This window comes from Hemiscyllium ocellatum, chromosome 2, assembly GCF_020745735.1.
Source record: "Hemiscyllium ocellatum isolate sHemOce1 chromosome 2, sHemOce1.pat.X.cur, whole genome shotgun sequence".
Taxonomy (NCBI): domain Eukaryota; kingdom Metazoa; phylum Chordata; class Chondrichthyes; order Orectolobiformes; family Hemiscylliidae; genus Hemiscyllium; species Hemiscyllium ocellatum.
Genome location: NC_083402.1, coordinates 30,717,263 through 30,730,360, shown reverse-complemented (window position 1 = coordinate 30,730,360; position 13,098 = coordinate 30,717,263). Strand labels below are relative to the sequence as shown.

Here is a 13,098-nt window from a genome sequence, read left to right as displayed (position 1 = left end):
CCATCCTATGCATCCTAAATTTGCCTAGTCGCATCATAATTTTCCTTTACCCCAATTATACATCTTTCCCTGTGGTATATAACTATCCCTGCCCATTGCTACTGTAAACATAACCAAATTATGGTCACTATCGCCACCTACCTCCAAATCTAACACCTGGCTGGGTTCATTCCCCAGTACCGAATCCAATATGGCATTGCCCCTTGTTGCCCTGTCTACATACTATGTCAGAAAACCATCCTGCACACATTGAACAAAAACTGACCTATCTAAATTACTTGAATTATAATATTCCCAGTCAATATTGGGGCTGATAATGTCCACCACATCAACTACCCTGTTACTGTCGCTCCTCTCGAGAATCATCTTTGCTATCTTTTCCTCTACATCTCCGAAACAATTCGGAGGCCGATAAAAAACCTCCAACAGGGTGACCTCTCCTTTCCTGTTTCTAACTTCAGTCCAAACTACTTCATTGGATGAGTCCTCAAACATGCTATCAGCTGCTATAATACTACGCTTGATTAACAATGCAACATGCACCCCCCCCTTCTTTTACCATCTTTGTTCTTGTTGAAACATCTAAATCCCAAAATCTGCAACAATCATTCCTGTCCCTCCTCCAGCCATGACTCTGAAATGGCCACAACACTGAAATCCCAGATACCAACCCATGCTGCAAGTTCACCCACCTTATTCCAGATGCTCCTGGTATTGAAGTAAATACATTTCAAACCAACAACCTGATTGCTGGTGCCCTGTCGTGACCTTGTAAACCTATCCCTGACCTCACTGTCCTCAATCTCCTGTACACTGGAGCTACAATTCAGGTTCCCATCCCCATGCTGCATTTGTATAAACACCCCCCAAAGAGCATTAGCAAATTTCCCCCTCAGGATATTCATACCTCTCTGGTTGAGGTGAAGACCATCCTGTTTGTGGAGGTCCTACCTTCCCCAGAAAGAGCTTCAATTACCTAAGAATCCAAAACCCCCCCTCCTGCACCATCTCTGCAGCCTGAAATCCCCACCTTTTTTTCTACCTATGTCATCGGTGCCTATGTGGACCATGACTTAGGGCTGCCCCCTCAAGAATCCTAAAAACATGAATAAAGACATCACAAACCTGGCACATGGGAGGCAACAAACCAATCATGAGTCTCTCTCATTCCACACAAAACCTCTTATCTGTCCCGCTAACGACAGAGTCCCCAGTGACTAATGCTCTGCTCCTCTTCCCCATCTCTTCTGAGCACTGGGGACAGAGTCTGTGCCCCTTTGCTTATCCCTGGTAGGTCACTCCCCCCGCCAACATTATCCAAAACAGTATACTTGTTGTTGAGGGGAACCACCACAGGAAGTCCCTACACTGCCTGCCAATTCCCTTTTCTACCCTTGACGGTGACCCATTTACCTTGTCACGTGGTTGTGGAGTAACTACCTCCCCGTAACTTATGTTCACACCTAATATCCCTTCATTCCCTGACAGAATCCTCAAGCCATGTTGAGACTCTCTTTTGATGCCCATATAGCCCACCTCTGATGATTTCAAGACCACTAGGTTTCTTGTGCACTATCATTCAGATATTGTAGACAGCCAGCAAACCTTTGTTTACCCCACTAACAAATCATGAACAATGGTAGGTTAGTTGACACAGAACTGAGGGAGAGCACAAGTAACAAGAGAAAGTTCTGTCGATGATTGCACAGGCGTCAGTTACAAATGAATTACAAATAAAATAATTCTGATGCATTTTAATTATGCATTTTTCTGAGATTGACTCCAGAGTTTCTATGTGTTGCTGGAAAAGTGCAGCAGGTGAGGCAGCATCCAAGGAGCAGGAGAATCGACGTTTCAGGCATGAGCTCTTCTTCGGGAAGGGCCCATGCCCGAAACATCGATTCTCCTGCACCTTGGATGCTGCCTGACCTGCTACGCTTTTCCAGCAACACTTTTTCAGCTCTGATCTCCAGCATCTGCAGTCCTCACTTTCTTCCAGAGTTTCTATGTGTACCTGACTTGAACATGGTTATCAGTTGAGAGGTAAGCATGTCTGGGGGTCACTCTCTACATCAGGAAACCATGGGATTTAACATGTAGTTGACAATGTGATGTCCTTTCCGACCAAGTCTCACTTTCTCATCAGGAGCTTAAGGGAGGCCAAGCAAAGCTTCTCGACCAGAATTGGGGCCCGGATACTCAAACATCTACTTTAAACTATGAATAATTTGATTAGTGTCCCATTATATAAAAGGATGCCCGTTAGTTTCCAGTGAGCTTCCCACATGCAATAAAATGTCAGTCAGAGAGAGGGTGCTTCAAGATGGAGGGACACCCACTCTGCCATTTTCAAATATGAAATCAAAAAACTTGGTTTCCTGACGGTGGAGGTTGGGGGATGGACGCCCTCTGCTGGATGTTCTGTCATTCTCTTACCCAGGCATGTCTCTCAGGGCAGAGGGCTGGCCCCACTTCCTGCAGAAACCAGGAGGTGACTGGAAAATCCAAGTTGGCCTCCATTAATTGGCCTCAACTGGCTCTTAGTGAGTGTGATTGAGCACCCATTGTGCACAGGCACATATCCCTGGCACCCTCCATTCACACCTCTGAGAAAAGAACATGGATGGGGCCCCAAAACTGGCAGCCAACCTCAGAGAATGTTAGTTTCTGCCTACCTTAACCTCCAGGCCCAGAATGCTATAGAACCAGCTGATTACTTCTAACAGTTTTCCGACTCTGTTTCTTTGATATATTTGGTAAGCTCTCACATTCTGTAATTTCCTCCCTCAAGTCTTTTTGAATCACAACTTCTCTCTCACCTCTTCACAAACCTTCCAAAAGACCAGCTTTTCAATGAATATCTCTCCTCAATAGATTAGATTCCCTACAGTGTGGAAACAGGCCCTTTGGCCCAACATGTCCATACTGACCCTCTGAAAAGTAACCCACCCAGGCCCATTTTCCTCTAACTAATGCACCTAACACTATGGGCAATTTAGCATGGCCATTCACCTGGCCTGCACATCTTTGGACTGTGGGAGGAAACCCACACAGACATGGGGAGAATGTGCAAACTCCACATATACAATCATCCATGGCTGGAATCAAACCTGGGTCCCAGGTGCTGTGAGGCATCAGTGCTAACCACTGAGTCACCATGTTGCCCATTTGTCATTTCCTCATACTCATGTCATTTCCTTTATTCCCTTGCTGTGTATGCTCACTGTGGCATGATGGGCTAGGAATTATGCCAAAAACACAAAAGATACAAAAAAAATGTATTGAATTGAATTAGGTTTCTTGTTACATGTGCTCACATGAGTACAGTGAAAGGTTTACAAGTTGCCCCTCATGGCACATCTTGGATACAAAGGTACCTAGGTAGGAATCTTAGGTACAAAAATAAAGAAAACTAAGTCAAAATGTTAAACAGTCCTTCTTAATAAAAAGTGAAAAAAAAACAGTTAACACAGGTCATGCTGGGCTCGCATTCCTCTTCAGGTCTGGAACCCTTCCCTACTCCAGGCTTGACCTCACCCGAGGCTGCTGCCTTGCACTGCCTACTCCTGTTGACCACCCTGGGCTGCCCACTCACACTCACACCACTGACCGCTCTGGGCTGCCCACTCCCACTCACACCACTGACCACTCTGGGCTGCCTGCTCCCACTCACACCACTGACCACCCTGGGGTGCCTGCTCCCACTCACACCACTGACCGCTCTTGGCTGCCCGATCCCGTTCACACCACTGACCACTCTGGGCTGCCCATTCCTGCTCACACCACTGATCACTCTGGGCTGCCCACTCACACTCACACCACTGACCGCTCTGGGCTACCCACTCACACTCACACGACTGATCACTATGGACTGCCCACTCCTGCTCACACAACTGACCATTCTGGGCTGCCCACTCACACTCACACCACTGACCGCTCTGGGCTACCCACTCACACTCACACGACTGATCACTATGGACTGCCCACTCCTGCTCACACAACTGACCACTCTGGGCTGCCTGCTCCCACTCACACCACTGACCGCTCTGGGCTGCCCACTTCCCCTCACACCACTGACCACTCTGGGCTGCCCACTCCCCCTCACACCACTGATCACTCTGGGCTGCCCAATCACACTCACAGCACTGACCACTCTGAGCTGCCCACTCCCCCTCACACCACTGACCACAATGGGCTGCCCGCTCCCCCTCACACCACTGACCACTCTCGGCTGCCCACTCCCCCTCACACCACTGACCGCTCTGGGCTGCCCGCTCCCCGTCACACCACTGACCGCTCTGGGCTGCCCGTTCCCCGTCACACCACTGACCGCTCTGGGCTGCCCAGCCCTGCTCTCACTGCCTTGCAGCCTGTTGCTGTTCCCCCTGATTGTCCTGGCTGCCTGATTCCATTCTCACTGCCTGATGTCTCGGGTTGCCTGCTTCCACTGTTGCCGCTCTGTTGAAAGCCTTGCAGATTCCAAACCTAAGAATTCCAGAGAGATTTAGAAAATAAATTACACTTATACACACAAGCAACAGACAAATTGTTAAGTGATAGATTTGCATGGAATTGACCAGTGGGCAAATATATCTTCTTGAAGTCTGCAAAAGAAACATGTCTGTGATATTGGCCAAGGCATTCTCAGATGTTTGAAATGTTGCAATATTAATTATTCAGATCCTTGGTTCATAAAGACAGCTAATTTAATTTGAACAAGCTAGTTCCAAAGGTGGTTTGAAAATATGGAACAGTGGGATCCCTCAGTAAAAGTTGCTCTGATTTCAAAATAAGCAAAATGCAGCAGATGCTGAAAGACTGAAAGAAAACCAAAAAAATGCTGGTAATACTCAGCAAGTCAGGCAGCATTCGTAGAGGGAGAAACAGAGTTTCTGGTCATAATACATCTTCAGAAAAATATCAGGTCCATGTTGGTCCTGCTAATAACATCTATAATGTCTACATTTGCCCCAGTGATAGTTTCCTTTGGAACATTTTAAGTTAACTTACCCCTCGCTTTTTGACTTTTGCTTTTCAACCACTTCAGAATTCAAATTCCACACCATTTGGAGAATTTGGATGTACACTAAGATTATGACTCATGCGACACTGAGGAAATTGCTGGAGTTCAAGCTAAATTTACATTTCCAACAAGGAATGCAAAAGTTCCTGCTGTTCCAATGGGTCCAGTAGAATAATGATTATCCGCCTGGATAAGTCATTTAAAGGCTCAAAACCAAAAAGGCTGGAAATGCTGCAGGGTGGTGCAATGGCTCAGTGGTTAGCGCTGTTGCCTCACAGCACCAGAGGCCTGGGTTTGATTCTCATTCTCTGACAACTGTGTGTTCTCCCCATGTTTGTGAGGGCTTCCTTCAACAGTCCAACAAATACATCCATCAGATCTCTCAGCCTTCTCATCTCTCAGGGGAAACGGTCCCAGCTTTTCAAATCCATCTTCAAAATGAAAATTCCTCATCCTGGAAATACTCACAAAGCTTTTCTGCTCTTTCTTCAATACGTTCATATCCTTCCTAACATGCAGTCCAGAACTAGACTCAACAAACTTGTTGCTCTGTACCCCTATTAACAGAGTCTGTATACTTTTTTAACTGCTCTTTCAATCTGTTAGTTGACAACCACCTGATGAAGGAGCGTCGCTCCGAAAGCTAAGTGTGCTTCCAATTAAACCTGTTGGACTATAACCTGGTGTTATGTGATTTTTAACATTTTGGGTGTAACCCTTCCTGCCAGGTACAATGATGTATATACATATTCAGGAGGAGAAAGTGAGGACTGCAGATGCTGGAAATCAGAGCTGACAAATGTGTTGCTGGAAAAGCGCAGCAGGTCAGACAGCATCCAAGGAGCAGGAGAATTGATGCTTCGGGCATAAGCTCTTCTTCAGGAATGAAGAGGGTGTGCCAAGCAGGCTAAGATAAAAGGTAGGGAGGAGGGGCGTTGGGACTGTGATAGGTGGAAGGAGATTAAGGTGAGGGTGATAGGCCGGAGAGGGGGTGGGGGCGGAGAGGTGGAGAAGAAGATTGCAGGTCAAGAAGGCGGTGCTGAGTCTGAGGGTTGGGACTGAGAAAAGGTGGGGGGGAGGGGAAATGAAGAAGCTGGAGAAATCTGCATTCATCCCTTGTGGTTGGAGGGTTCCCAGGCGGAAGATGAGGCGCTCTTCCTCCAGGCATCATGTTGCCATGGTCTGGCGATGGAGGAGGCCAAGGACCTGCATGACCTTGGCAGAGTGGGAGGGGGTGTTAAAGTGTTCAGCCACAGGATGGTTGGGTTGGTTGGTGCGGGTGTCCCAGAGGTGTTCTCTGAATTGTTCCGCAAGTAGGCGGCCTGTCTCCCAAATGTATAGGAGGCCACATCGGGTGCAGCGGATGCAGTAAATGATGTGTGTGGATGTGCAGGTGAATTTGTGACAGACACGGAAGGATCCCTTGGGGCCTTGGAGGGAAGTGAGGGGGGAGGTGTGGGTGCAAGTTTTGCATTTCTTGCGGTTGCAGGGGAAGTTGCCGGGAATGGAGGTTGGGTTGACGAGGGAGTCGCAGAGGGAGCGGTCTTTTTGGAACGCTGATAGGGGAGGAGAGGGGAGGGGTGGTGGGGTCTGTTTGGAGGTGGTGGAAATGACGAAGGATAATACGATGTATCTGGAGGTTAGTGGGATGGTAGGTGAGGACCAATGGGGTTCTGTCCTGGTGGCGATTGGAGGGGCGGGGCTCAAGGGCGGAGGAGCGGGAAGTGGAGGAGATGCGGTGGAGAGCATCGTCGATCACGTCTGAGGGGAAATTGCGGTCTTTGAAGAAGAAGGCCATCTGGGTTGTTCGGTATTGGAATTGGTCCTCCTGGGAGCAGATGCGGCGGAGCTGAAGGAATTGGGAATATGGGATAGCGTTTTTACAGGGGGCAGGGTGAGAGAAGGTGTAATCTAGGTAGCTGTGGGAGTCGGTCGGTTTATAGTAAATGTCCATGTTGAGTCGACCGTCCGAGATAGAAATGGAGAGGTCTAGGAAGGGGAGGGAGGAGTCTGAGACAGTCCAGGTAAATTTGAGGTCAGCGTGGAGGGGGTTAGTAAAGTGGATGAACTGTTCAACCTCCTTGTGGGAGCACGAAGTAGCGCCGATACAGTCATCGATGTAGTGGAGGAAAAGGTGAGTTTGGTGCCAGTGTAGCTGCGGAAGATGGACTGTTCCACATATCCGATGAAGTGGCAGGCATAGCTGGGGCCCATGCGGGTGCCCATGGCTCCTCCTTTGGTTTGGAGGAAGTGGGAGGATTGGAAAGAGAAGTAGTTCAGAGTGAGGACCAATTCAGTCAGTCGAAGGAGGGTGTCAGTGGAACCCAACCCAACCTCCACTCTTGGCACCTTCTCCTGCAACCGCAAGATATGCAAAACTTGCGCCCACACCTCCCCCCTTACTCCCCTTCAAGGCCCGAAGGGATCCTTCCATATCTGTCACAAATTCACCTGCATCTCCACACACATCATTTACTGCATCCACTGCACCCGATGTGGCCTCCTCTACATTGGGGAGACAGGCCGTCTACTTGTGGAATGTTTCAGAGAACACCTCTGGGACACCCGCACCAACCAACCCAACCGCCCCGTGGCTGAACACTTTAACTCCCCCTCCCACTCTGCCAAGGACATGCAGGTCTTTGGCCTCCTCCATCGCCAGATCATGGCAACACGACGCCTGGAGGAAGAGCGCCTCATCTTCCGCCTAGGAATCCTCCAACCACAAGGGATGAATGCAGATTTCTCCAGCTTCCTCATTTCCCCTCCCCCCACCTTATCTTAGTCCCAACCCTCGGACTCAGCACCGCCTTCTTGACCTGCAATCTTCTTTCCGACCTCTCCACCCCCACCCCTCCAACACCCTCACCGTAACTTCCTTCCACCTATCACATTCCCAATGTCCCTCCCCTAAGTCCCTCCTCCCTACCTTTTATCTTAGCCTGCTTGGCACACCTTCCTCATTCCTGAAGAAGGGCTTATGCCCGACATGCCGATTCTCCTGATCCTTGGATGCTGCCTGACCTGCTGCGCTTTTCCAGCAACACATTTTTCAGCTCTGATCTCCAGCATCTGCTGTCCTCACTTTCTCCTGAAAATCAACCCTCCATCACCACCCTCTGTCTTCTACCTTTTTGCCAGTTTTGTATCCAAATGGCTAGTTTTCCCTGTTTTCTGTGAGATCTAACCTTGCTCACCAGTGTCCCATGGGGAACCTTGTCGAACGCCTTACTGAAGTCCATATTGATCATATCTACCGCTCTGCCCTCATCAATCCTCCTTGTTACTCCTTCAAAAATCTAAAATCAAGTTTGTGAGACATGATTTCCCACGCACAAAGCCACGTTGACGATCCCTAATCAGCCCTTGCCTTTCCAAATACATGTACATCCTGTCCCTCAGGATTCTCTCCAACAACATGCCCACAACTTATTAGGCTCACTGGTCTATCATTCCCTGGCTTGTCTTTACCACCCTTCTTTAACAGAGGCACCACGTTTGCCAACCTCCTGTCTTCCGGCACCTCACCTGTTATGACTAATGATACAAATATCTCAGCAAGATGGGCTTTTGCCCGAAACGTCGATCTCGCTGCTCGTTGGATGCTGCCTGAACTGCTGTGTTTTTCCAATACCACTGATCCAGAGCCCAGCAATCACTTCTCTAGCTTCCCACAGAGTTCTAGGGTACACCTGATCAGGTCCTGGGGATTTATCCACCTTCATGCGTTTCTAAACATCCATCACTTCCTCCTCTGTAATATGGACATTTTTCAAAATGTCACCATTTATTTCTCTATATTCTATATCTTCCATGTCATTTTCCACGTTTAGTATCTCCCCCATTTTCTGTGGCTCCACACAGTCCCATGTTCCTAAACATGCTCTGAGTTCATCTGCCTTCCCTGTTAGGCCCCTTGCATTGAAATAAATGCAGTTTAATTTATTAGTTGACGCCTAGACCACCTTTCCTGTTGCTAGCATATAGCACTCCGTCAGCGGTATCCGGTGGTAGGTGTAGGAAGTCTTTGGTGGTGTTATGGATTATTTGGTCCAGTTTTATTAGAGTTGCCTGCGATGCTTCTGTCAGGATCAGGTGGAAGTACAATCTGGGGATGACATGTATCTTTAGGATCTCCAGCCGTTGTCGTTGTCGGAGAGGTGCTGCCTGTATTCCTCTAACCCAGGCCAAGCTGGAATTTTTTATCAGACAATTGAAGCATATCAAAAGCTTGAAGCAACAGTTCAGAACAGTTCATAAGCCATTGATAAAATCTTAAGATAGCTAATTGCCAAAATTGTGCTCCAACACCTGAAGGTTATATATATTTTGTAAATCAAAACTATGGTTCGAAATCACTAGACAATTATTTTTCTGTCTCTTGAGCTTAAGAAAGTTGGCCATGTCTGTTACAGGATTCCTGGCAGCTGTAGGTAATAAAATAAAAACACCACATAAGAACACAAGTAGGCATAGAATGAAAAAGATTAACTGACGCATTAAGCCAACAATCTATACTGATTTATACCTGCCCAAATCATGTGATTCATCAATCTCCTGAGGGAATGAGAATGAGCTAATGAAGTTAAAAAGGGAGATTGCATTTGCATTTAGACTAAAGCAAAAGCATTCACATGAAGCACCACAATGTGAGTCTGGTGTCAGTAATTGCCCTGTCTCTAGATTGAAGTGTAGTGAACCCCTTCTCTCTGGAATCTCATTGATCTTCACACCCAGAGGCAAATCAAGTTGGGACTTCATATTTACAAAAAACTGGCATCAGCATCAGAAAACAAAATCTTCTTTACTCTACAATTTAGATCTATGCTGTAATGGGTCTCATCACTAATGCTGAAAAGGCTCTTGTATCAAATTAATTTGGGTGGCCAAATTTGGAATAAACTGGTTCCCAAGGGATCTAGAGTCACAGCACAAACTATTCACAATTCATCACCAAATGCCCCTTCACTGTGAGGTTATAAAGAAGGTAAATGTAGGAAGTGAAGATGTTTACATTGCCTCAGTAGGAATGACAAAGATGATTGATGTGGGCAGGGCAGTAGATGTTGTTGACATGGACTTTAGCAAGACCTTTAACAAGGTTCCTCGTGGTAGGCTGATACAAAGGCGAAGTGACATATGATCTGTGGTGAGCTGGTGATATGGATACAGAACTGACTTGGTCATAGAAGACAGAGAATAGCAATAAAAGAGTGTTTTTCTGACTGGACATCTGTGACCAGTGGTGTTCTGCCGGGATCAGTGCCAGGGCCCCTGTTGTTTAGTAATATATAAATGATTCTGAGGAGAACATAATTGACCTGATTATAAATTTGTGATGACACAAAGATTGAGGAGCTGGGGATAGTGAGGAGATACTAGAAGATACAGCAGGATATGGATAGACTGGAGACTTGGAGAGAGAAATGTCAGATGAAGTTTAATCCAGGCAAATGTGCGGTGATGCATTTTGGAAGATCTAAAGCAAGAGAGAAGTATACAGTAAATAGCAGAACCCTTAGTACAGAGGGATCTAGATGCACAGGTTCACAGTTCCCTGAAAGTGGCAACACAAGTGGATAAGGTGGTCAAGAAAGCATATGGCATGCCTGGAGGCATAGAGCATAAATATTGGCAAGTCATGTTGCAGCTATGTAGAACTTTAGTTTGGCCACATTTCAGATATTTTGTGCAATTCTGGTCACCACACTACCAGAAAGATGTGGAGACTTTGAAGAGAGTACAGAAATGACTGACCAGGATGAAGCCTGGTTTGCAGGGTATTAGCTATGAGGAGAGATTGAATAAATTTGGTTTGTTTTCATTTGAATGTGACAGAATGAGGGGCAACCTAATAGAAATTTACAAAATTATGAGAGACATGGATTGAATGGATAGTCAAAGTCTTTTTTCCAGGGTAGAAATGTCAAATATTAGGTGACATAGGTTTAAGATAAAATGGGATTTTAAAAGAGATGTGAAAGGCAAGGTTTTTACACAAAGGGTGGTATAAACCTGGAATACACTGCCAGAGGAGATAGTGGAGGCCGGTACAATAACAATGTTTAAAAGGCATCCTAATAGATATATGAATAGGCAGGGAGTAGAGGGATATAGACTGTATAGAGGCAAAAGGTTTTCAATTTTGAAAGACGTCATAATGATAGCCTTAAGGGCCTGATTCTGTGCTGGTCTGTTCTTTGTGCTTTTATCACAAGTTGTATTAACTTATTCACTTATACCTTAGTTACAGAAATTCCTGGCAATGCATAGCAATCCTCAAATTTAATGAATAATTTTAATGAGCTTATGGTACTCATGAAAATGACTGGGAAAGGAGTAGTATTGAGCTAGTATCTAGAAGTAAGGTGCTGGACTGTATTCTCAAAACACGAATTCCCACTGAATTTGTGCAATGTTCTGGCCTGACTCTGCATCCAGTTCTGCTCAAAACGCATTCAAGCACTGGGACTAGTTCAGAGGAGGCCCATAAGCCAGTTCCCGAATTACAGAAAAGCTTTGCATTTTCATCTTTTAAAGCAGCCTATTTGAAAGATTGTAGCATTGACATACACTGTGAAGGGAAAATCTTTGGCTGCTCAGTTAACTGAATGATCCTTATCACCTTTACTGATCCAGCAGTCACTAATTAATCAAATTGCTAATTAATGAAAGTACAGGCATGCAATGAACATTGCACAGTTGGGATGGTATACTCAAACGGTGTAGAAACAATTGCTGATGAATAAAGTTCCTTTTATCATTTCCTCAAAATCCCTTCGTAATGCTTCAAATAAAAACTGATGTCACTAACAACAATTATCCTGTTTTGAATTCGGGTCATTTTTGGCTTAGATCAGATTTAGCACATATAAGTTACTTTTAACATGAGCTATTTGTCATGGTATCCTTAGTAAGCTAATTATGGTTTGGAAAGAGATACTGATACATTACCTTAATTCCAGCAACTTTCAAACCAAAGCTGAAAGAACTGCGGATACAGTAAATCAGAAACAAAATCAGAAATCGCTGGAAAAGCTCAGCAGATTTGGCAGCATCTGTGGAGATAAATCAGAGTTAACGTTTGGGTTGAATTGTGAGGAAGGGTCACTTGAAATGTTAACTCTGATTTCTCTCCACAGATGCTGCCAAAGCTGCTGAGCTTTTCCAGCAATTTCTGTTCTTGAACCTTGGAACCAAGGTTAATTTTAGTTCAGGTGGCTTGGGCTGCTGGGAGTAGAGGTCAAGCCAGGTCAGATAGGTCAAGGGTTACCTGAAGTGCAGGAAAGTGTGTGCTATGTGAAGTGGACAGCCAATAACTAGATTAGACCTTCCAGGGCCTAACTGAATTGTCCAGGTAAGTTATTTTATTGAAGCATTTTACTCATCTTAAAATGCATGGAACACTCTTAAAAACAATCTGGTTTTTGGACAACGCTGTTTTTCGTACAGCCAGTTTTAAAGTACTCCTCCTGTTGCATAATTAAAAGTTGAACATTGTTGTGGAGAATGAAGGAAAGTTATTTGTGGTAATCCGATGCATGATGTGGCTGCTGGTGCCTATGAGCTTCAGCATGAACTGTAGCCTTGAGTATTTTTGTGCCCTTTTGTATGCAGGAATTCAAATCTATTGGAGAGTCCCATAACAGAAAGGCCCAGCCATTTCTTGCTGCAGGAAACATTGATGACAAAAGACAGGTAGTGAGTGCCACCTATAACACTCCAATTGGCCTATATTCTGCTGACAACATACAAGATGCCATCCAGGGACAACTGCATGGCGTGGCCATTGACCCACAGGAGAAGTGAGTATAGGGTTTGAATTCTGCCAAGTCTCTGTCTTCAACTGGTCTGTCTTTGTTCTGTCCAGCTCTTGCTATTTGTACCTTCTCTGTATAACAAAGTATATTCTCCAATAAGCATGCGCTTTGTGGATTAAACATTTCAGAAACAATGAAGCATTTTCATATATAGAATGACAGTGGTGAATTAAATCAAGGAATAATAATTTACTACATTAAATGTTCTGGTTGACAAAATCAAGCAATTCAAGGGTTTGAAAGTTTTTTTATGGT

General features: G+C 45.6%; 1 protein-coding gene across 2 annotated transcripts in view; it reads left to right on the top strand.

Annotated features, from left to right (window-relative positions):
- LOC132822262 (PDZ and LIM domain protein 3-like) overlaps nucleotides 1-13,098 on the top strand; it is a 104,400-nt gene that overhangs the window by 68,230 nt on the left and 23,072 nt on the right. Inside the window, exon 4 of one of the 2 annotated variants that reach the window (XM_060835409.1) lies at nucleotides 12,641-12,828. The exons of the other annotated variant lie outside the window; for it this stretch is intronic. Coding sequence (XP_060691392.1) covers nucleotides 12,641-12,828 — 188 coding nt within the window. The remainder of the gene's footprint in view (nucleotides 1-12,640; nucleotides 12,829-13,098) is intronic. 2 annotated transcript variants of the gene reach the window in all.